Raw genomic sequence first — 25,229 nt, forward strand, 5'->3', positions numbered from 1 at the left:
GAGCCTGCGCGTCCGAGCCTGTGCCCTGCAGCGGGAGAGGCCACAACGGTGAGAGGCCCGCGTACCACAAACAAACAAAAAAAGATATTATAAAAATACTCACTGTAATTCCCTTTACGGTATAATATATCCTTGTAGCTTACTTATTTTATACATAGTAGTTTGTACTTCTTAATCTCCTACCCCTATCTTGCCCCTCCCCCCTTCCTTCTCCACACTGGTAGCCACTAGTTGTTCTCTATGTCTGTAAGTCTGTTTCTGTTTTGTTATATTCATTTGCTTGTTTAGTTTTTATTTTTATTTTATTTTATTTATTCTATTCTATTCTATTCTATTCTATTCTATTTCCTTCTTTCCTTACTCCCTCCCTTCCTCTCTCCCTCCCTTCCTCTCTTCCTGTGCAGCATGCAGGATCTTAGTTCCTCAACCAGGGATCCCATGCCCCCTGCAATGGAAGCGCAGAGTCCCAATCACTGGACTGCCAGGGAAGTCCGTGTTTATTTTTTACATTCCACATATAAGTGATAACATACAGTATTTGTCTTTCTCTGTCTGACTTATTTTACTAAGCATAATACCCTCCAGGTTCATCCACATTGTGGAAATGACAATTTTTCATTCTTTTTTATGGCTTAGTAGTATTCCTGTGTGTGTGTGTATGTGTTTGTACACACCACATCCTGTTTATCCATTCATCTGTTGATGGACACTTAGGTTGCTTCCATATCTTGACTATTGTGAATAATGCTCCTGTGAACATTGGGGTGCATGTATCTTTTCAAAGTAGTGTTTTTGTTTTCTTTGGGTATATACCCAAGAGTGGAATTGTATCATATGGTAGTTATATTTTTAGTTTTTTGAGGAACCTCCATACTGTCCTTCTTTGTTTTGTGTTAGTCTTAGTTTTAAAGTCTAAGTTGTCTGATATAAGTGTTTGTACCTCAGCTTTCTTTTGATTTCCATTTGCATAAAATACCTTTTTGCATCCCATTACTTTCAGTCTATGTGTGTGTCTTTAGATCTGAAGTGAGTCTCTCATAGGCAGCATATATATGGGTCTTATTTTTGTATCCATTCAGCCACTTGGTCTTTTGATTGGAGTATTTAGTCCATTTACATTTAAAGTAATTATCGATAGGAGTGTACTTACTGCCATTTTGTTAATTGTTTTGGGTTTTTTTTTTTTTGTAGTTCTTTTTTGCTCTTTTTGTTCTCTTGTGATTTGATGACTATCTTTAATGCTGTGTTTGGAATCCTTTCTCTTTTTTGTGTGTGTATCTATTATAGATTTTAAGTTGCTGATCTCTTAATTTCAAATGCATTTTAACAACCCTGCATTATTTTTTAACTCCCTCCTCCCATGATTACTGTTTCTGACATCATGTTTTTCATCTCTTTGTTTTGGGTATCCTTTACCTACTTACTGTAGATGTAGATGATTTTATTACTTTTGTCTTTTAACTTTCCTACTAGCTTTTGTATGTGGTTTATTTAATACTTTACTGTTTATTTGCCTTTATTGATGAGCCTTTTCCTTTTGTCGTTTTTATGTTTCTAGTTGTAGCCTTTTTTTTTTAAGAGAAGTCTAAAAAAACATTTAATGTTAGTATTTCTTTTTTATTGATTGGCTGCGTCAGGTCTTGGTTGCAGTACATGGGATCTTTCGTTGTAGCATGCAGGCTCTTTGTTGTGGCGCACGGGTTCTAGAGTGCATGGTCTCAGTAGTTGCAGCATGCGGGCTCTCTAGTTGTGGTACGTGGGCTTAGTTGCCCCGTGCAGCATGCATGTGGGATCCTAGTTCCCCGACCAGGGATCGAACCTGTGTCCTCTGCATTGGAAGGCCGATTCTTAACCACTGGACCACCAGGGAATCCCCCCTTTAACATTTCTTGTAAAGCAGTTTGATGGTGCTGAATTCTTAGCTTTTGCTTGTCTGTAAAACTTTTGATCTCTCCATCAAATCTGAATGAAAGCCTTGCCAGGTAGAGTATTCTTGATTGTAGGTTTCCCCTTTCATCACTTTAAATATATCATGCTACTCTTTTCTGGCCTACAGAGTTTCTTCTGAAAAGTCAGCTGATAGCCTTATGGAAGTCCCCTAGTACATAGCTTGTTGCTTTTGCCTTGCTGCTTTTAATATTGTCTCTTTATCTTTTTTTTTTTTTTTTTCCATTTTAATTACAGTGTATCTTGGTGTGGTCCTCTTTGGATTGATCCTGGTTGGAATTCTCTGTGCTTCCTAGACCTGGATGTCTGTTTCCTCTCCCAGGTTAAGGAAGTTTTCAGCTGTTACATCTCCATATATGTTCTCTGCCACTTTCTCTCTTCTTCTGGGACCCCTGTAATGCTAATGTTTTGGCTGCTCAGGGTCTTAGTTGCAGCACACTGGCTCTTCGTTGCAGCATACAGGATCTTTGTTGCAGCGTGCAGGGTCTTTTTAGTTGCGGCATGTGGGATCTAATTCCCTGACCAGGGATCGAACCCAGGCTCCCTTCATTGGGAGGGTGGAGTTTTAGCCACTGGACCACCAGGAAAGTCCCGAATGTTAGTACTCTTGATGTTGTTCTCGCAGTCTCTTAAACTGTCCTCATTTCTTTTTGTTGTTGTTGTTCAGCTTCAGTGATTTCTACTACTTTGTCTTCCAGCTTGCTGATCTGTTCTTCTTTATCATTTAATATACTGCTGATTCTTTCTAGTGCATTTTTCATTTCATTTATTGTATTCTTCATCTCTGGTTCTTCTTTATATTTTCCAACTCTTTGTTTAAAACTGCTAAGTTCTCACTCTGTTCATCCATTCTTCTCTCAAGTTCTTTGGTCATTTTTACAATCATTACCTTGAACTCTTTATCGGATAGACTGCCTGTCTCCACTTTACTTAGTTCTTCTTCTCGGGTTTTATCTTTTTCATTCATTTGGAACATGTTCGTTTGTCACCTCATTATACCTAATTTGCTGTTTTTATTTCTGTGTATCTGGTAGGTTACATTTCCTGACCTTGGAGAAATGGCCTTTTGTAGGACACGTCCTATGCATCCCAGCAGTGCACTCCCCTCTAGCCACCAGACCTGTATGCTCTAGGGGTACCCACTATATGAATTGCATGGGTCCTTCTGTTGTGGTGGTCTGGTAGGTGTGGCTGGCCCCTGGTCCATTTGGTTGCCAGGCCCTACCTTGCGTGGAGGCTGCTGGCCACTGGTTGGCTGGGCCAGGTCATAAGGCAGCTGGCTGTGGAACCCCGAGGGAGTCCCAGGGCTAGTGCTGGATCACTGGTGGGCAGAGCCGGATTGGGGGGAGGCAGGTTGCAGGGCCAGGGTTCCTGGATGTAGTGTAGCCTGCTGGTGAGTGGGCCCAATTCCTGACATGGCTGGCTGCAGGTTCCAGGATGTTAGAAAGCTGGTGCTACTCCACTGGTGAGTGGGGCTGGACCCTGGGGCACCTGGCTGAGGAGTCCAAGGCATCTCAGAGATGGTGTTGGCCTGTTGGTATGTGGGGCCATGGCTGGTGTTGACCAGCTAGTGGGCGGGGCCAGGACCCAGGGGGTCCTGGGGCTAGTGCCAGCTTGCTGCTAGGAGGAGCTGGGTCCTGGGGTCTCTGGGTGCAGGGCCCCAAGGTCCCAAAGCTGGTTCAACCTGCTTTTGGGTGGGGCTGCTGGCTGAGGGGCCCAGGGTGTCCCAGAGCTGGTGTTGACCTGCTAGTGGGCAGAACTGGGTCCTGGGTGAGGGGGTCCCAGGGCTGGTGCCAGCCTGCTGGCTTGTTATCTGGGTCCTGACAGGGCAGACTGCAGGGCTGCAGTGGCCCTGGGGTTGGTATCCACCAGCTGGTGGGTGGGATTGGGGTACAAGGGATCCCAGGACTGGTACCTGCCCATCAGTGAGTGAAGCCAGGTCCCCGGGTCTCTGGCTGCAGGGCTAAGTGGTCCCAGAGCTGGTATTGAACCTCTGGTGAATGGAGTCAAGGTCTTAGAGGTTCTGGGGCTAGTGCTGGCTCACTGATGGGCATAGCTGGGTCCTGTGATTTCTGCTGTAGAGCCCTGGTAGTCCTGGAGCTGGTATTGGCCCTCTGGTGAGTGGAGCCAGTTCCCAACACAGGTGGCTGTTCTCTCTAGGGTGTCCCGAAGCTTGTACCCACCCACTAGTGCATGGGACCAGATACCAGGCTGACTTGCTGAGGGGCCCAAGGTGTCTTGGAGTCGGCGTTGGCTTGCTGGTGGGTGGAGCTGGGGCCCAGGGGGTCCTGTGGCTAGTGCCTGCCCACTGTTGTCTGAGTCTGGCCCCTGGGCTAGTGCCAACTCATAGGTGGGCAGAACCAGGGCCCAGGGTCTCTGGCTGCAGGGCCCTGGGGGTCCTGGAGTTGGTGTGTTGGCTCACTGGTATGCCTGCCCACTGGTGGGTGGAGCTGGGTCCTAGGGTCTCTGGCTGCAGGTCCCCGGAGGTTCCAGGGCTAGTGCCTGCCCACTGTTGTATAGGGCCAGGTCCTAGGCCCTGTGGTGGACAGGGCCATGTCCCAAGTTGGCTGTGGGCTCAGGAGGTATTAAGGTAGCCTACCTGCTGGTGAGTGGGGCTGTGTCCCTGCCTGGCTAGTTGCTTGGCCTGAGGCGACCCAGTACTGGTGCTGACAGACTGGTGGGCGGAGCAATGTCCCAGTGCTAATAAGCTAGAGGGAGGATTCCAAAATGCTGCTTGCTAGCACCAATGTGCACGTGGTAGAACAAGCTCCCCAAAATGGCTGCCACCAGTGTTTATGTCCCCAGAGTGAGCTCCAGTTGCCTCCTGCCTCTCTGGGAGACTCTCCAAGATTAGCAGGTGGGTCTGACCCAGCCTCCTTTCAAATTACTGCTTCTGCTCTGGATCCCGAAGCATGTGAGATTTTGTATGTGCCCTTTAAGAGGCTGTTTCCCACAGCTCTCTGGGACTCCCACAGGTAAGCCCCCTTGGCCTTCAAAGCCAAGTATTCTGGGGGTTTGTCTTCCTGGTGCAGGACCCCAATGTGGAGTTCAAACCTGTTGCTGCTTGGGGAGAACCTCTGCAATAAAAATTATCCTCCTGTTGCGTTTTGCCCTCCTGGGGCTATGGGTCTTGACTATATCGAGACTCCATCCCTCCTGCCCATCTGGTTGTGGTTTCCTTCTTTATATCTTTGTAGATCTTTTCTGCTAGATTCCAGTCTTTCTCATCAATAGTTGCTCTGCAGATAATTCTGATTTTGGTGTGCCTGCGAGAGGAGGTGAGCTCAGGGTCATCCTACTCTACCATCTTGGCCAGGCTCCGTCTCTGGCTTGTTTTTCAATTTTATTTTATGCACATAACCTGTACTATATTTTGGTTTTATATCTCCAGTAGTTTATTCCAGTATGTGCTTTAAGCAGAACAAATACTTTTCCATATTGCTCTTTGTCTTAATTAATCTGCAGTATAAGTTTAGTATAAACTATTTTGTTTATTGAAGTAAGCTGATTTCATTGTCTCCAGGCTCATCTGTCTCCAGGCCCCAAACTGAATCTTGCCTTAGGTGTAACTCAAAGACAATAGAATTTAACAATCTATTTCTGAGCCTTAGTGGGCCTTTTTCATTCTCTACATAAGCTCATCTTTGGAAATGAGCTGCTCTTGAGAGCTTCAGACTCCTATTAATTTTAGGGGTTCCTCTCCCCTTTATTTGGGACCTGTATCACGTTGTCTTTCTCCATTGAAGACCTATAATGAAAGTTGATTTCTGGTGTTCCAGGACTTCTTCAGGAGCCCTTCAGCAGTTTTTCAGGTTCTTTTTTCTCACTAGCAAGTATTCAGCGTGTGTGTGCCATTCCTACTCCACCCTCCCTTAGTGGCATGTGTCAATTTTTTTTTTTTAAGTTGAGAATTATATTTTGTTGTTAGCTTGTTTGATTATTTATTTATTTATTTGGCTGTGCCAGGTCTTAGTTGCAGCATGTGGGATCTTTTGAGTTGCTGCGTGCAAACTCTTAGTTGCGGCATGTGGGATCTAGTTCCCTGACCAGGGATCGAACCCAGGCCCCTGCATTGGGAACGTGGAGTCTTAGCTACTGGACCATCAGGGAAGTCCCAGGCATGTGTCAGTTTTTTACTCATCAGCACCCACCTACTCCTGCCTCCTGTGTTTGTCAGATGTCTCCTGCCTGGCTTGCTCATTGCTGCTTTTGTCAATCTCTACAGCTGTCTTCTTTTCTTTGGCTTACTGCCTGACTTCCGTGGCAGTTGCTCTGTCATTGCCTGTCTGCCATTCTGCCCCTTCTCCAACCCTTCACCCCCATTCCATCCCCTGTAGGTACAACATGTACTGTAGTATTGTACTGTTCTCAATGTTCAGAACTAAGCTCATCACCTTCCCTATGGTATGTCTCAAAGCAATCATTCTTCTGCATATAACATTGAGATTCATCTAAGTCAGGGACCTGGGCCTTCCTTACCTCTGGCATCTCATTGTTAAGTTTTCAGTTCTGTCCCTATACACTTATCAGCCCTGCTCTGAGGTCCTCCTGGTTCATTGGCTAGATTATTTCAGAAAGCTTCAGTCAGCAGCCCTTCTAACCTCAAACCACACCAGTTGATCCTCTACCCTACTATTAGTCATTGTTTGAAAATCCATATTGTTATGGTCAACCTCCCTGTGTTAAAGCCTCTGGTGGTTCCTCAGTGTGTTCAGTGGAAAGTCAAAACTTTTTATTGTGGCCTAACAAGCCCCTTTGTGATCTGTTCGCTGCTTCTTCTAGCCTCATCTCCTGCATTTCCTCCACATATCCTCACAGTCCCCAGTCTTTCATGTCTGCCATTTTCACATTCATTTAGCAAATGTTTATCGAGGTCCTGCTTGATGCCCTTACCTAGCTCTTTGCCATTCCTGGAACCAGATAGATCTTTTCAAGCTTCAAAGTCCTCTTTGCTTTAAAGACTTTTTCTTGTTTCTGACCCTTCTCCTGGCTAACTGCTCTTTTTCCTTCCAAGTTCATCTCAAGCATTACCTCCCCTGAAAATCCTTCTGTGGTGTGCAGTTTTACTACCTCGCCTTAGTGTTAATTACTAACATTTTGCCAGGTGATAATTCAGGGTTTGAAATAAATAGCTTATTTGTGCCTCACTGCTGGTTAGTGAACTACTTGATGGCAGTCTATACTTAGTCCATATCTAATCTGTCTGTGTATTCCCATTATCTGGTTGGAGGTTTTTTTTTTTTTTTTTTTTTAAATTTATTTATTTATTTGTTTTTTTGGCTGCTTGGGTCTTCGTTGCTGCGTGCGGGCTTTCTCTAGTTGCGGTGAGCAGAGGCTATTCTTCGTTGCGGTGTGGAGGCTTCTCATTGCGGTGGCTTCTCTTGTTGTGGAGCACAGGCTCTAGGCATGCGGGCTTCAGTAGTTGTGGCTTGAAGGCTCTAGAACGCAGGCTCATTAGTTGTGGCGCACGAGCTTAGTTGCTCCACAGCATGTGGGATCTTCCTGGGCCAGGACACGAACCCGTGTCCCCTGCATTGGCAGGCGGGAACTTTGGAGTTTTAAAAGCCCTGAGTTTGAATCCTAGTAGGCACTTACTAGGTATGTGGCTTGGACAAATTCCTTAACCTCTGTGATCTTTATTCATTTGTAGAATGGAAAAACAGTACCTAACTCAAAAGGTGGTTGTGGGGATTAATTAGGTTAAAGTATATAGAATGCCTCATACAAATGCCTAGCACATAGCAGGCAACCAAGGATTATAGTTGTAAAAATAGTTTTTGATCTTAATAATAAATAATATAATGTTAATGAGTGAACAGTTAGCTGAAGGAACTGAACTCTCCATCTAGGTGCCTTTTTCTCAAATCAGAGAATCTGAAAAGCTCTAGAAGAAGGCTCAGGCAGAGCATAACACTCCTGGCTGCCACTTTGTTTCTTCCACACCTAGGAGACATCTTTCAACAGTCTTTAAGCTTTTGAAGGGTCAGTGATATGTGAAGAAAAGTCCGGTAGACCTGGATTTGAATTCTACTTCTACAACTCCCAGCTATGTGACCATCTCTCAATTTCTTTATCTTCAAAATGGGAATATGAAGAATCTCTCTCATGTAGAGTTGCTCTGAGATTTAACTGAGATAAAAGGCCAAATATTGAGATAAATTGTACCTGATACTTGATCATATTTTATCAATGTATTGAATATTGAGATAAATTGTACCTGATACTTGATCATATTTTATCAATGTATTGAATATTGAATGCTTAGCTTTGTATAGATGGACTCTTAATGGAAGCTATCACAGCCAGAGTCTCTACTCTGGAGAATGTGCAGATTGGCTGAGCTCTCCTTTGCTAGTGGGAATGTCATAATATTAATTCCTTGTAACATTTTTTCTTTAGCAAATGTATGCCACATTGTGCTTCCTAGCAAGAGCACCAAGGAAAATGCATTTCAGAGCACCCTCATTGTTTCCATTCCTTATCCATAGCAAGTCATAATGTTAGGAGTTGGTCTTCTTATTCTTTATAACTATCTGTATCAGGATTGGGGTTGGTTGCATATATCAGAAAATAGGTTTATTTCTTTCTTGTATATATGAAATCTGAAAGTAAGCAGGGCTGGTATGGCAGTTCAACAGTGTCATCAGAGAACTTGGTCTCTTTCTAGCTCTCTATTATCTTGAAAGTCACTTCAGGGCCCATAATGGCTGCTGGGGCTCTAATCATCACATCTGAATTCTAGATTACAGGAGAGAGAGAACAGGGAAAAAAGACTCCCTACCTCCCTCCCTGTTAAACCACCTTCCTAGAGATCTCATAATATACTTTAGCTTATATCTCCTTGGCCAGAATTTAGTCACTTGTCTACACCTAGCTGAGGAATGGGCGTGTTCTCCTTAGTACTAGCATCCAGTTTTCTTTCTTTCTTCCTCTCCTTGTTCTTAGGTGAGGGTGGCATGTCTCTCCAGACCTCAGGGTTCATTGACAGGGAGTGTACATCTGGGCAAGGAGTGTTTGTCTTTGGCCAGAAGCTCAAAAATTCTTTCTTTACTAGATACTCAATATGCCTGTGATGGTTCCTTAATCTTGGGTGCAGTATATATATTTAAAATAATTTACCCCTGAAATGTGTGTAAGCATGTATAATTGATTGCAATTCAAGAGAGACTCCCTCCCCCACAAGGTACACAGCATGGTAAGTTGTAATAACACCAATATCAGCATCATAGGATTGTGAAGGATTAAGTGAGAGGAAGCATACCAAGTGCTCAGTGCAGACTGGGATTTGAGATGGGAGGGCAAGTGTGAGTGATTTAACAGCCAATGAACAATGCCCACCATCCATGTCCCCACTGCAGAATTCAGCCTCCACATGATTTCCAGGGGAACGTCTCAGATCTGCTATGCTGAATTTGAATTTTAAGAACATTTAGGAAATGTTCTTAGACACTAAAATATTAGGAAAACAATAGCTATAATTTTTCAGAACTTGCTTTGTTGTTTGTCCTAAGGCTTTTAAGTATCGCTAATGGCATCTTGGTTTTCCTTTGTTATTTGAATGTTAAACTTTCCTGGTTTATCTCCCTAATGTATGTGCAGTGGAAACAAATTTTTTTAAGTAAGAAATGTTTTTGTAATGAAAAAAGAACTGTATATTAGCCTTTTGTCTGGGTGTGGTGGGGTAGGAGAAAGGATACAGTGTGTATGCCATTGTGTCCAATAAATTAGGGAACTGCCCAGACCTTCATGACTCATCTCCCAAAGCCTCCCTGCTCATTTATTCTATACTCACATAACCAAAGGCTTATTATTCACAAGGGTGTTTGAAAAAAATGAAAAATGTATAAGCTTGAGTTTCTTCCATTATTTGGCTTTCCTGGAGTATATAATTCAGTCTTTACTCAGGCCACTGTTGCCCAATCAAAAATAACGTGTAAGGACCTCCTGGTGGCGCAGTGGTTAATAATCCGCCTGCCAGTGCAGGAGACACAGGTTCAAAGCCCTGGTCTGGGAAGATCCCACATGTCGCGGAGCAACTAAGCCCGTGCGCCACAACTACCAAGCCTGCGCTCTAGAGCCCACGAGCCAGAACTACTGAAGCCCGCGTGCCTAGAGGCCGTGCTCCACAACAAAGAGAAACCACCACAATGAGAAGCCCGCGCACCGCAACAAAGAGTAGCCCCCACTCACCGCAACAAGAGAAAGCCTGCACGCAGCGATGAAGACCCAACGCAGCCAAAAAATAATTAATTAATTAATTAATATTAAAAATGTGTAAGATAGAGGAGGAAATCATATACAGTTAACTCCTACCTAACAAAAGCAAACAGAAAGACTGGTTAAAATGATTGTGTTATATCCATATGATAAAGCACTATGCAGCTACTGAAAAGAAAAGTAGCTGGAAAGTATTGATGTGGAAGATGTCCAGGATTTATTATTTAAGTAAAAATGCAAGCTGTAGACAGCAGATCTACTATCCTGTTTATTTATTTATTTTTTATGTGTAGGTATATAATTTTATAGTATAGGAAATCTCTAAAGTATATGAAAGAAAGTGTTTAGTGATCACTTTTGGGAAATGGGACAGGCAGGAGGTGAATGAGACTTAGATTTTTCTTTATATCCATCGGTTCCGTTTGTATGTCTTTTGTTGTTGTTTGTCTGTGCCATGCCTAGCTTGCAGGATCTTAGTTCCCTGACCAGGGACTGAACCTGGGCCCCGGCAGTGAAAGCACTGAGTCCTAACCACTAGACCACCAGGGAATTCCCTGTTTGTATGTCTTGTAATGAGCATGCTTTATTTATTTATTTTAATAGCTTATAATTTCAGTGAAGGGGAGGAGGACCAATGTCTTTCCTATATAAGAAAAGTAATCTATTAATAAATAACATTAAAAGATTCCACGCATTTCAGTTAGAAGATGAATAAGGTCTAAGGGTCTAACATAAAAGATGGTAACTATATTTGACAACATTCTATTGTATAATTGAAATTTGCTAAGAGATTAGAACTTAAATTTTCTGTGCCCCCAAAAAAGATAAACAGGTGAGGTGATGAATGTATTAATTAACTAGATGGGGGAAATTCTTTCACAATGTATATGTATATAGTATCACCCAAATGTACACTTTAAATATCTTATAATTTTATATGTCAGTTTTACCTTAGTGAAGCTGAAATTTTAAAAAACAAAGATTCCATTCATAATGGTAACATAATATAAAAAAACCAGGAAGAAATGAATAGGACAAAAAATACAGTAACACTTTGAACATAAAAACTTGAATAAATGGGCAAAATACTAAAAACTTGATTAAATGGGCAAAATACTATGTCCCAAGATTATGCAATGCAATACCATGAAAATACCAGTTCTCTCAGAACTGATTTTTGTAATCAGCCTTTTATTCTAAACATTTCAAATGTAGAGAAGAGTTGAGAGAATTTTATATCCACCCAGCGAAATTCTACAATTAACATTTTACTCTACTGTATCTGTCTATCCAACCCCTGTATTCATCAATCCATATTGTTTTTATGTATTTCAAAGTAAGTTGTGTATATCAGTATACTTCTTCCCAGTTATTTAAGCATACATATCATTTACAACATGTGTTTATGGGTGGAATCTTTTTAGAGATAAAATTTATGTACAGTGAAATGCACAAATCTTAAGTTATCATTCAGTGAGTTCTGAAAAATTCATACACCCACACAACCCATTTCCTTGTCAAGATATAGAATATTACTGTTGTCCAGGAAGTACCCTCATGTTCCTTTTCAGTAAATCCTCCATCTCTTTCCCAGGCAACCATTGTTCTGATTTTTTCCACCACAGATTAGTTTTGCTTTTTCTAGAACTTCATCTGTATGGAGTCATATGTTATGTAAGGCTTTTTTCACTCAGCATGATGTTTTTTAGATTCATCCATGTTTTTGTGTATATCAGTAGTTCTTTCCTTTTTATTACTGAGTAATATTCCATTGTAAGAAAAAAACCACTTTCCGTTTATATATTCTGTTAGCGATAGTTACTTGGATTATTTTCAGCTTTTTGTTATGAACATTCTTGTACTAGTCTTTTCTTGGACATATGTTCTTATTTCTCTTGTGTAAATATGTAGAAATGGAATTATTGGGTCATAAAGTTAGGTGTATATTTAGTTTTAAAAGAAGTTGTCAGACAAACTAATTTTTAAAATAAAATAGAAGTATCACAAATAGCTCATCTAAAAATCATCCTGTGACAAGGCAGAACCATTCCTACTATTAGAATTTGTGCACAGGCTTCCTGGCATCATGCAGACTATAGCTGAAAGGGAGGGCTGGTTTCCTTCTGACGTTTGATAGTGCATATTTCCCTCAGATTCAAACTATTTACCTGTTCATCTGTGTCAAGACTAGGCCTTCGTCATAGAACCAGTTTTCAAAATCCTCAATTCAGAGAGAGGTATGGGGAAGAGATAAATTTGGGAGAGTATGGGATGTCAATAAATCAGATGTGACAGAGAGGTTGAGGGATTTAACAACAAAGAAGTCGTGTGTGTGTGTGTGTGTGTGTATGTGTGTGTGTGTGTGTGTGAGAGAGAGAGAGAGAGAGAGAGAGAGACAGACACACACAGAGAAGGGTGGGGAAGAGAGGAAGAGAAAGGGGGATGGGCGAAGGAGAAAGAAATACCAGTGGGCTTTTCCTCTTGTGAATTTTTAAAAATATATATATTTATTTATTTATTTATGGCTGCATTGGGTCTTAGTTGCAGCATGCAGGATCTTTCGTTGAGTCATGCAGGCTCTTTGTTGCGGTGCACAGGCTTCTCTCTAGTTGCAGTGCGCAGGCTCTCTAGTTGTGGCATGCAGGATACAGAGCACGTGGGCTCTGTAGTTGTGGCACATGGGCTCTCTAGTTGTGGTGCACGGGCTTAGTAGTTGGAGCGCATGGGCTTAGTTACCCCACGTCATGTGGGATCTTAGTTCCCCAACCAGGGATGGAACCCACGTCCCCTGCATTGGAAGGCGGATTCTTAACCACCAGACCACTAGGGAAGTCCCTCCTCTCATGAATTTTGAGTTTTTTGCAAAAGTTATTATTATTGTTTTTTTGGCTGTGTGGGGTCTTCATTGCTGCACGCGGGCTTTCTCTAATTGCGGAGAGCGGGGGCTACTCTTTGTTGCAGTGTGTGGGCTTCTCATTTCAGTAGCTTCTCTTGTTGCGGAGCACGGGCTCTCTAGGTGCACGGGCTTCAGTAGTTGTGGCACGTGGGCTCGGTAGTTGTGGCTCGCAGGCTCTAGAGTGCAGGCTCCGTAGTTGTGACACACGGGCTTAGTTGCTCTGCGGCATGTGGGATCTTCCCGGACCAGGGATGGAACCCATGTCCCCTGCACTGGCAGGCGGATTCTTAACCACTGCGCCACCAGGGAAGTCCCGCAAAAGTTATTTTTAAGATGGTTCAAAATTTTTAAAAAAGGCTTGTGTGCTGAAATAAAATGATCTCCAAAGAGCCTCATTTTGTTTAACAGCTGCATAATATTCCATTTATGAATATGCCATAATTTATTTAAACATGTCTCCCTCTCCCACTGATAAACATTTAGGTTATTTTCAGTCTCTTTCTATTGCAGACTATGTTTCATTGAATAACCTGTATATTGGTCACTTTAAAAGTATGGGTATATCTGTAAAATTCTCAAGTAGAATTGTGTCAAAGTGTTTGTGCTTTTGTAATTCTGATAAATATTTACAGATCATATGAGAGTACTTGTTTACACAAACCCTTGCCCCAACGCAGTGTTGTTAAAGTTTTTTTATATTTGCCTATCTGACATGTGAAAAATGATATCACAGTATGGCTTTAATTTGGCTTTCTTTGATCATGAGTGAGTTTAAGCATTTTTCTTATTAAGAGAACTGTTCAGTTTTCTGTGAATTGTCTGTTTCGTCTCTTTTACTCTTTTGCCATCTCTTAATCTGTAGGAGTCCTTTATATATCGAGGAAAATAGACCTTTGTGAATGAGTTGGAAATATTTTTAAAGAGCTCATTCTTTAAAAATATGGAGGTAGCTGTTTTAGTGGAATGGTGGAAAAAGAAGCCAGATTGCCATGGAGACAACTCTTTCTAGAAATTTGGCTGTGAAGTGGAGTAGAGAGAATGCTAGCTGGAGGATTGATATAGATTAAAAGGAGTTCTTTTCTTTGAGAAATTCTTAATTGTGTTTAAATGCTGTTATGAAAGGGCGTTAAACCTAGGAGATGGTGTTAGAGGATCTACAGGACAAGGTTCCTAAGGGACTGAGATTCTTGGGAGGAATTGCAGAGAAGGAAGAAATTTGTAAATAAGGTGACTGGTAGGTAAGGGTATCCCAGTCTAGTGGTTTCTCTTATCTCTGAAGTGAAGGCAAGGCCAACAGCCAAGGATGTGAGAGGAGATGGTTGGAGAGGAGAGGAGGTTCTTTGAAATCACTGGAGCATTAGAGAGAGAGCTGAGTAGGGAAATATAGAAAGATTGCAGAAAGTGTTCAGAGTTCCACTGAGGCAGAAACAGTGATCTTAACCTATGGGTTGTTTGATTTTCTTAAGGAACATTTGGCAGTCCAGGTGTAGGGCTGACAGTTGGATTAGTTCAGGGTTGGGGAATATTTCCCCCATGTAGGTGTAATAGAAGAACAACGTAGCAAAAGAATTTAGGGTATTAGCAAGGTAGTGATTGAGCTAACACCAAGTTTTCTTGGTTGAGTAGAGAAGGAAATAAGACAGAACAGAGATATTGGAAAGAAAATTAGAGGTTCAAGGGACTGAAATCCTGGGTGAGGTCAAAGTGCAGGTATAGTAGACAAGAGTGTGAACTGCAAGGGTAAGGGAGTATGGTTGGAGAGTGGGAAAGTAAGATTCAGTATGAGAGCTTTTCCTGGTGCTGACAAAATCTAGAGTGCAGGGCTTCCCTGGTGGCGCAGTGGTTGAGAGTCCACCTGCCAATGCAGGGGACATGGGTTCGTGCCCCGGTCTGGGAGGATCCCACATGCCACGGAGCGGCTGGGCCCGTGAGCCATGGCTGCTGAGCCTGCGCGTCTGGAGCCTGTGCTCTGCAACGGGAGAGGCCACAGCAGTGAGAGGCCCTCATACTGCAAAAAAAAAAAAAAAAAAAATTCTAGAGTGCAGCCATTGTCATGACAAGCCCCAGTGGAGTGGAGGTATAAGGTCATTGGAGGTGAGGAAGTCAGGGAACTCAGAGACTTGTCTGGATGTGAATTGTGGCTGTCATCTGTAAAGATGTTGAAACAAAATCTTCCAGGAGAATATCAGGACTTTGGAATGGGAAGAAAACTGTGAGCCACAATGCAGTGTCTTCAGTGACAAGTGAGTGCCAGGAAATCATAAGGCAAAAAAGCCCTCAAGAACAGGGCGTATTAGAGCAGACTCCAGGAAAAATGGTTTGTATATGGCATCCCAGAGGACTGAGGAAACCTCAACTGTACTTCCTGACTTTGCAGCTTTGGAATACTTGGAATGAAAGACTTGGAGACTGGAGGAGGGAAAGTTAAGCATAGGTGTGGTTGCAGTTTAGTCAGGGTGTCAGAACTCACAGGAATTTACCTGAGGGTCTTTATATCCTCTGGGAAGAATGAGGCCTTTACGATGGTTTTCCTGGTTGTGGTCCATGGATCTACCTTGTTACTGACATGGCTCTTCTTAAATTCTGACATGCCTCTCACTCCCTAGTTTATGCATACAAATCCTCTCCAACTTGCCATCCAGTATGCATTTGTTCTTTTCCTTGAATTCTTTCACTTCACTTTCCTCTGCAGTTTCCTTCCTTTAGTTTTGCTTCTTATATTCATGCTTTGTAGTGAAATCTATTTTCTTTTTAACTTACTTTTATTGATTATTTTTATTTATAAAAATATCATGCTCCTTATTTGAAAAATCTTGGAAATAAAATACAATATAAAGAAAATAAAAATCAAAAATGCTGTGCTAAAATGTTTATAGATTTTTCCTTCCAGGCTTACTTTCATGCATATACATTCATATACATACATAAATTTAGTTGAGATCAAATGGTATATTCAGAGTTTTTTTAGTATTTATTTACTTATTTTATTATTATTTATTTGGTTGTGCCAGGTCTTAGTTGCAGCTCTCAGGCTCCTTAGTTGCTGCTCTCAGGCTCCTTAGTTGCAGCTCTCAGGCTCCTTAATTGTGGTGTGTGAACTCAGTTGCAGCATGCATGTGAGATCTAGTTCCCTGACCAGGGATCAAACCTAGGCCTCCTGCATTCGGAGCATGGAGTCTTAACCACTGCACCACCAGGGAAGTCCCTATATTCAGTTTTGACCTGACGGGGTTTTTTAAGCTTAAAAATGATGGGCTTAAAAAAAAAAAAAAAAAAAAAAGATGGGCTTGTTCCATTTTCTTAAATTCTTCGAATATAGCATATCGAGTAGCAACAATTATTGTCTTGAAGAGCAGCGTAATACTACTGACTTTTCCCTATTTTCCCTATTTTTGGGTATTTGGATTGTTTGTATTTTTCCACTTAATGAATAGCTCCATATCATTTTAATCTGAGTTTCAGATTATTTACATATACTCAAGAATAGAACCTTGGAAATGGGTCAGAAAACAATGTGGGCACCTTTAAGATTCTTGTATAATCTTTCTGGAAAGGAGTTTGTTATTATAGGCTAATTGGTATTACCATCAGTAGTTTGAGTTCTGTTTTGAGTACCAAGGAGCACAATTGCTTGTGTCATATGGTAAGAATATGTTTAGTTTTGTAAGAAACCACCAAACTGCCTTCCAAAGTGGCTACACCATTTTGAATTCCCACAATGAATGAGGGTTTATGCTGCTCTGCAGAAGCACCGGGATTTGATGTTGTCAGTGTTTTGGATTTTGGGCATTCTGATAGGTGTGTAGTGGTGTCTCATTGTTTTAATTTGCAATTCCCTAATGACATATGCTGCTGAACATCTTTTCATATGCTTTTTTGCCATTTGTGTATCTTCTTTGGTGAGGTGTCTGTTCAGGTCTATTTTTTAATTGGGTTGATAGTTTTTTTATTGTTGAGTTTTAAGAGTTCTTGATTTTGGATAGCAGTCCTTTACCTGATGTGTGTTTGGCAAATATTTTCTCGCAGTCTGTGGCTTGTCTTCTCATTCTCTTGACATTGTCTTTTGTAGAGCAGAAGTTTTTAATTTTGATGAAGTACAGCTTATTATTTTTTTATGGCTCTGCCTTTGGTGTTGTATCTTAAAAGTCATTGCTAAACCCAAGGTCATGTAGATTTTCTCCTATGTTATCTTCCAGGAGTCTTTTGCATTTACATCTAGGTCTGTGATTCATTTTGAGTTAATTTTTGTGAAGGGTATAAGGTCTGTGTCTAGATTTTTTTTCTTTCTTTTTTTTTGTATATGTATGCCGAGCTATTCCAGCACCATTGTTTGAAAAGACTATCTTTGCTCCATTGTATTGCCTTTGCTCCTTTGTAAAAGATCCATTGACTATATTTATGTGGGTCTGTATCTGGGTACTCTCTCATGTTCCATTGGTCTATTTGTCTGTTCTTTCACCAATACCACACTGCCTTGATTACTATTTGCTTTTTTATATTACTATTTGCTTTTACAGTAATCCTCCAACTTTGCTTCAGTATTGAGCTACCTATTCTCAGTCTTTTGCATCTCTATATAAACTTAACCAGTTCTTGATATCCACAAAATAGCTTGGTAGGATTTTGATTGAGATTGCACTGAATCTGTAAACCAAGTTGGGAAGAACTGACGTCTTGACAATATTGAGTCCTCCTATCCATGAACGTTGTTTATGATTGATTTCTTTTATATTTTGTAGCTTTTATTTTTTTCTATTGTCAGATATTCCATTTTTACCTTTGTGATTTATTCCTTTGTGATTTCTTACAATGCATTTATGTTTAGAAAATCCTTCCTCACTTTGCACTCACATTTGCATTTATTCCCTCTTAAAATGTGTTTGTAAGCATTTAATTTTTCAGCCCATCTGGATCTTATTTTGATATATGGAATGCGGTGATGGTCTAACCCCCTCCCCACAAATACATTGTTATTTTTCCTAAAACCATGTCCTATTGGTTTATCAAAAATAGACATGGATACATACATAATAATCAGCCTTCCAATCTGTTTTCTAACCCTTATGGAGGGAATTGTATGCTTTCCCAATTTTGGATAATGATCGGGGGGAGGAGGGGAACTGGTCAAATCTTGTATGGCTGTACCTTGGGAAGGCCACTGGCTGAACCCAATTCCCTGCTAGGCATGGTTATTGGTACCAGAGGCAAACTCCTGGGATGTGCATAAACCACCTGCATTTCTTCACGCTCCCTCAGAGATTGTCATGTGCCCCATGGAGAGGCATGTGCTGATTCCCTTGGAGAGTCACTACCATATTAAATTACCTCTAGGCTGTGAGTCTCATGAAAATGGGACCTCTGAGGGTATTGCTCCCTAGTTGTTTCCCTAGTACCTAGCTTAGTATAGGGCATAGACATCTGAATGGATGAATGAGCCACTACTACCAATGGGAATGTGCCATAGCCCTCTGATATGGTTTGAAGTGAAATAAAAGGTTGAGAACAGCTGTATAACATCTGCTTTGGAGGGCAGTACATTCATGCAGTCAACCTACCTTCTCCATACTTCTCATTCTGAAGACACTAAAGCTGCACATAGCAATTAACTGGGAAGCTTTTAAACGGATTGCTACCTGCCTCTCACCCCCAGAGATGTAGTCTGGCGCAGGGATTTGTTGTTGTTGTTGTTTAAGTTCTTTGAGTGATTCTAAAGTACAGCCAAGGTGGAGAACCACTGCTCTTACTTACAGTTGTGTAAAGATTCAATTAAGTAGCTGGATTCCTGGGGAATTGTGCTTACCAGACTCCCAAAAGATCATTGGTCCTGTGTGTGCACTTTAATAGCTAGGAAGAGTTTGCCCAATATACTCCTTTGGTGAATAGTTTGGACATAGTTACAGTATAATGGGACCTTATCTAAAATGGCTCTCTATTTTCCAGGTCAACATGGATTCCTGGTTCCTTCTTGTTCTGCTTGGCAGTGGTCTGATACACGTTGGTGCCAACAACACTACCATAGGTAAAGTGCCATTTGATAAGACTGGTATTAGGAATAGAATTTTGGTTTTATGTTTAATGACCCAAATTTGAAGGCCTCGGTGATACTGAAGAAAGAAAAAATATTAAAGTTGTACTTAAAAGTGATAGTAAAATGTCTTTGCACATCTCTGGGTTATAGTGTATGCTATGCTCAGCATTGTTCTATATACCATATACTACTTTAAATAAAGAGATTATGTATTCATTCCTGAAAAGTTAAAAAAAAGAAAAGAAAACGGTTGCTATTTAAGACTCATATATTGATTCTGAGGAACTAAGTAAAGAATCCCGTTTCTCCCTCCATTAGACAGTAATCCTTTGGAAGTGAGGGAAGGATTCAGCATTAAAAGAAGAGTATGTGCTGCTTGGCATATACCCAGAGAAAACTGTAATTCAAAAAGATACATGCACCCCTATGTTCATAGCCGCACTGTTCACAATAGCCAAAACATGGAAACAACCTAAATGTCGATCAACAGATAAAGATGTGGTACATATATACAATGGACTACTACTCAGCCATAAAAAAGAATGGAAAAAAAAGGAAGGAAATAATGCCATTTGTAGCTACTTGGATACAACTAGAGATTATCATACTAAGTGAATTAAGAAAGATCCCATATGATACCACTTATATGTGGAATCTAAAATATGGCACAAATGGACCTATCTACGAAACAGAAATAGAGTCACAGACATAGAGGACAGACTTGTTGTTCCAAGGGGGAGAGGGGGAGGGAGAGGGAGGGACTGGGAGTTTGGGGTTGGTAGATGCAAACTATTACATTTAGAATGGATAAAGAACAGGGTCCTACTATATAGCACAGGGAACTATATCCAATCTCCTGGAACAAACGATAATGGAAAAGAATATTAAAAAAGAATGTATATATATGTGTAACTGAGTCACTTTGCTATACAGCAGAGATTGACAGAACATTGTAAGTCAATTATACTTCAATTTTTTTAAAAGATAATAAAATAAAAGAGGGTGAGTGTGTGTGTGTGTGTGTGTGTGTGTGTGTGTGTGTGTGTGTGTGTGTGTATGTATCTGCTCATTGGTCTCCAAGTGTTTGAGAGTGTAGTAAGGGCTTGCTGCTTTGTGCCTCATACCTGTTGAGCTCTCAAATTCTTTGTGTGATGTTTTCTTGCTTTTTTTGTGTTTGTAGTTTCACCTTCAGTAGGCGTTACAACATCTATTAAAGCATCTACAGCAGAATCACTTAAAGAAGAGACCAAAACTTCAAATCCTACTTCTTCAGTAACTTCTCCTTCCTTGGCACCAACATCCAGCCCAAGCCTAACTCTGGGACCCACCTATGTAACCACTGTCAATTCTTCAGACTCTGACAATGGGACCACAAGAACAGTAAGCACCAATTCTGTAGTCACTGCAGTTTCACCAAATGGAACATGGCTTCCAGATAACCAGTTCACAGATACCAGAACAGAACCTTGGGAGGGAAATGCCAGCACTGCAGCAACCACTCCAGAAACCTTTCCTCCTTCAGGTACTAGAGGTGGTTTCTATTTGTTCTTTCTTTTCCTCTTTGAGTTTGTTCACCCTTTTATTTTTTTTGTTTGTGTTTTCTAGCAATAAAATTTCTTGAAGTAAGTAAAATCGCCCAAGCACAAAGTAATGAAACCTAGATACAGGGGATTCTCAGGAATATCTGGTTAACATAGTTAAGAGGAAAGAAGATAGGGGACTTCCCCTGTGGTCCAGTGGTTAAGACTCTGCACTTCCAATGCAGGGGGCCCAGGTTCAATCCCTGGTCAGGGAACTGAGATCCTGCGTGCCGTGTGGCCAAAAAAAAAAAAGGAGGTAAGAAGAGAGATTCTGGAGGTTATCCTGCTTTGCATGGGATCCTGGTTAGACTGGGGAGACTTAATCATGTTTAATGGTAGAGAAGAAGATTGAAAATATAAGAGAAAGAGGAGAGCTAATTGATGATGTGAGAGACTGAAGATGAAAGGATAGTGAAACTGAGTAATAGTATTAGCCTTGAAAAGGAAGGAATCCATGGAGACCATGGGAAGGAGAAGGGGTCTGGGTGTCTATAACAATTAGATAAGAGTGGAAGGCCTGTGGCCAGGAGTAGAGTTAGGAAGAAGAATTCAGGGAAACAGTTAAGTTACACTGCCAGTTTGTTCAGGGCCTCAGCCCAGCCCACTTCTCTTCTTGGATCAATCACTGGTTGAAGTGGAAGTGGCTTTGAAGATAGAATCAGAGACCTAAATCTGAGACCAGGTGGGGTAGGGCAAATTTCCGAGGACTGGAGGGGGTTCCTCTAAGGGCTTCTGTGAGTAGTAAAGGAAATAATTGTTCCCCGACAGCTATATAATTGTCATTCCTTTTCTAGCAAAAATCACTGTTACTCTTTGGTCTTATCCCCTTGGCTCATATTTTTTCCTTGTTAGAAGGTCAGTGCCCCATATGGAATCACATATGGCTCCTGGGGGGCATATTTACTGAATTGAATCTCATTTGCTGATGACATCTTTTAGCTAGACCTTACAACTCAGACCCTGCACCTGCCAGCTTTAATCCCATATGTTCTACTATAAAGGTTATGCAGCATTTGCGGTTAAGAGCACAATCTGCTGAGCCACACTACTTGATTTTGAATCCTAACTCTGCCATACACTAGCTGTGTGAGAATAGGCAAGTCTATTTAACCACTTTACCTCAGTTTCTTCATCAGTATATAAGAATGAATGATGATGATAGTACTTACTTCATAAAGGAGCTGTTAGGATTAAACAAGTTAATATGGGTAAAATATTTATAATGGGGCCTACGTATGGTAAGCACTAATTTTAAGTGTTAGGCATCGTACTACGAGTTTTATAGAAGTAATTCCTGTGAAGTATCCTATGGATCCTATTAAGTAGGTTCCATTTTATGTTTTATAGGTGAAGGAGTTTTACAGTGTTTTTCAAAGCACAGGTCAGGTCATGACCGATTCTTGAAATCAGTTTAGTGAGCCACCACAAATTTGTGTGTGTGTGGATGGTCCTCTTCCATTTTTATTCTTTTCATGTTACATATATTATTTTGTAAAACTTTTGTTTCAAAAAAACAAAACACATACTGAGTAATGGTGTAAAAATTTATTTCTTTCTGTAAATTATGGCCATTGCTTAGAGAGGAAAAGCAAAATAACTTATACAAGCTGAAGTAGTAAATGGAAAAGGTGAGACTGTCACTGACTGTCTTCACGGCCTATGTTCTTCTGTACTGTCTTTCATTTAATAATTCTGTGAGATGACCAGGAGTAATTATCTCTTTTTAGTAGTTGCTTGACGTAAGACCTTAGAGGTTAAATAATTTGCCTTAGATCTGAAGGCTGTCAAGTAGCAAGTAAGACCTATTTCTCATTTCTGTGGTCTCTCCACACTGCTGTTAGGGAACCGAGTTTTCTATAATCTGCTGTAGGTCCAAATTATGCCATAGCTGAGAAACCAGTTACTATACAGTTAAAACATTTCATGTCTCAGAGGAGGCTGAGACTGCCTTTCACTGGTGGCTCTTATTCAAGATCAGTAGAAGGAAAACTTTATGGTACATCAGGTGTTACAGCCTGAAACCCCACATCTGCCGTGTCACCACCATTTTATCAATCCTCCCATAATTGTTACATCATAACTTTTGGTAAAATCAGTATTTGATGTTTTATATTACTATGACTATATAATACTATTCCATGCTGAGCTGTGATGTGATTATTTTCTCTTTCTTGTACAACTTTTTTCTGGATTTCATAATTACCTTTTTTTTTTTGCTATTGGAAGCCGCTTCTTCCCAAACTTTCCATAGGTTTGTAATACGGTTAGTTTTCCACAAAGTCAGACCTATTAGATAATCTGTTTATTTCTTTTTTACCTAGAGATCGTCCTCCTGAGTCCTCCATTGTCATTGTCTTATTGAAGCCTAGGTTTTTTCTGATCACTAGGGCTGCTACTCAAGTGTCAGCCTGGGATTTCCCTTCTCTATCATTCTGGGAATTTCCTTTGCTGCTTCCTGGCTTCCATATTGTCTTCTTTCATGGATTACCCCATCACTTGATAGAACGTATCCTCCAGTAGCTTCCTGAGAAAGGGGTCCATGGGTGGTAAATTGCATGAGGAATTACATGTCTAAAAATATCTTTAGGGGTGTGTATAGAATTTGAGGACATATTTTTTTTCCCTGGAATTTTTAAAGCATTGTCCTAACTGACTTCTAATTCCCAGGCTTGGAGAATTCTACTGCTATCCTGATTCCTAATTGTTTGTGTGTCTTTAAAGATCTTCTCTTCATCATTGGTGCCCTGAAATTTCATAGTAATGGGTCTTGATGTGTGTCTTTTTCTTTCATTAATTATTTTGGGATAGGAGCTTTGGAGCTTTCGTCCTTCAGTTCTGGAAATTTTTCTTGTATTTGTTCAAAAATGTTCTTCCCTCTTCCATTTTCTCTGTTCTGTTTGTCTAAAATCCTTATTATTTGGATGTTGGACATATCCTGAATTAATTCTTTAATCTTAATTTTTCTTTTCTATTGACCTTTGCTTTGAGTTTTTTTTTCACTTTTCTAAAATAGTGTGTGTATATATATATATACACACACACACACACACATACATACCTTTTTTCTTCCATTTATAACACAGATAATAAATGTACTGTGTACATTTCTACACATTACTTTTTTCAGTTAGCCTATCATACTTTTTCTATATTATAGTAAGGGGCTATCTCATTGTATGGCTTTACCTTGATGTATTTATCCAGTCTGCCCTATTAGCCAATGTTAAGGTTGGTTTTTCTTTTCAATTAATTAATCTATTTATTTATTTTGGGCTGCATTGGGTCTTCGTTGCTGCGTGCGGGCTTTCTTTAGTTGCTGTGAGCAGGGCCTACTCTTCATTGTGCTGCAAGGGCTTTTCATTGCGGGGGTTTCTCTTGTTGCAGAGCATGGGCTGTAGGCGCACAGGCTTTAGTAGTTGTGGCTCGTGGGCTTTAGGGCGCAGGCTCAGTAGTTGTGGCGCATGGGCTTAGTTGCTCCGTGGCATGGGGGGGATCTTCCTGGACGAGGGATCGAACCCGTGTCCCCTGCATTGGCAGGTGGATTCTTAACCACTGTGCCACCAGGGAAGTCCCCCCACTGTTTTAATGACTGTAACTTTATAAAATACTTAATGTTTGATAAGATGAGTTATCCCTTGTTAATCTTATTTTTCAGAATTTTGCTAGCATTTCTTGATTGTTTTTCTCCATAAGTGTTATAATCAACTTGTATAGCTGGAAAAAAGTTTTTATAGATCATGTTAAGTTTATAGATTAACAGGGACAATTGATATTTTTAATTCTTCCTATCCAAGAATGCTGCATATTCCATTTGCTGAAGTCTTTTATTTTGTATTTCTTGGAAGTGTTTTAAAATTTTCACCGCTCGTGTTACACGTGCTTTGTTCAGCTTATTTCTACATATTTCAAAGGTTTTTCTTTTTGTTTTGTTTTTTGTTAGTATAGGTGGAATATGGTATCTTCTAACTGGTTGCTGTTGGGGCTATGAAACCTATTTTTTTAAATCGAGATACAATTGACATATAATACTGTTTTAGTTTTAGCTGTACAACATAAGGCCATTGATTTTTGTACATACAATATATTTTATACTGATCATCTTAAATAATTTCCTTTGTGTTTGACATAATTTTCTTCAATTATCATAAGTTTTCAAATCATCTCATCTGCAAATATCTCTTTTTATTATTATTTTTTTTTCTTTTTTTTCTTTTGCGGTACACGGGCCTCTCACTGTTGTGGCCTCTCCCGCCGCGGAGCACAGGCTCCGGATGCACAGGGTCAGTGGCCATGGCTCACAGGCCCAGCTGCTCCGCGGCATGTGGAATCTTGCCGGACCAGGGCACGAACCCACGTCCCCTGCATCGGCAGGCGGACTCAACCACTGTGCCACCAAGGAAGCCTGAAATATCTCTTTTTAAATTTCCAAATATTTAGATCTCTTTCCTTCTGTTTAAATGAATTGGTGAATACCTCTAGAACAAAGTTAGGAAATAATAGTAAAAGTAGATAGCCTTGTTTTGTACTTGATTCTAAGGAGGATGATCTCAGTCGTTTTTCA

General features: G+C 40.7%; 1 protein-coding gene and 1 pseudogene across 6 annotated transcripts in view; both read left to right on the forward strand.

Annotated features, from left to right (window-relative positions):
* PTPRA (protein tyrosine phosphatase receptor type A) overlaps positions 1–25,229 on the forward strand; it is a 185,624-nt gene that overhangs the window by 93,865 nt on the left and 66,530 nt on the right. For 4 of the 6 annotated variants that reach the window (XM_049698771.1, XM_049698772.1, XM_049698773.1 and 1 more), the window contains 2 exons: positions 19,001–19,079; positions 20,269–20,610. In XM_049698771.1, coding sequence (XP_049554728.1) covers positions 19,001–19,079; positions 20,269–20,610 — 421 coding nt within the window. Of the gene's footprint in view, positions 1–19,000; positions 19,080–20,268; positions 20,611–25,229 lie in introns of those variants that run through there. The other 2 variants (XM_033415743.2, XM_033415742.2) reach the window with 2 other exon arrangements.
* LOC117198575 (proline-rich protein 13-like) overlaps positions 1–25,229 on the forward strand; it is a 134,057-nt pseudogene that overhangs the window by 67,105 nt on the left and 41,723 nt on the right.

This window comes from Orcinus orca, chromosome 16 (assembly GCF_937001465.1).
Source record: "Orcinus orca chromosome 16, mOrcOrc1.1, whole genome shotgun sequence".
Classification (NCBI taxonomy): domain Eukaryota; kingdom Metazoa; phylum Chordata; class Mammalia; order Artiodactyla; family Delphinidae; genus Orcinus; species Orcinus orca.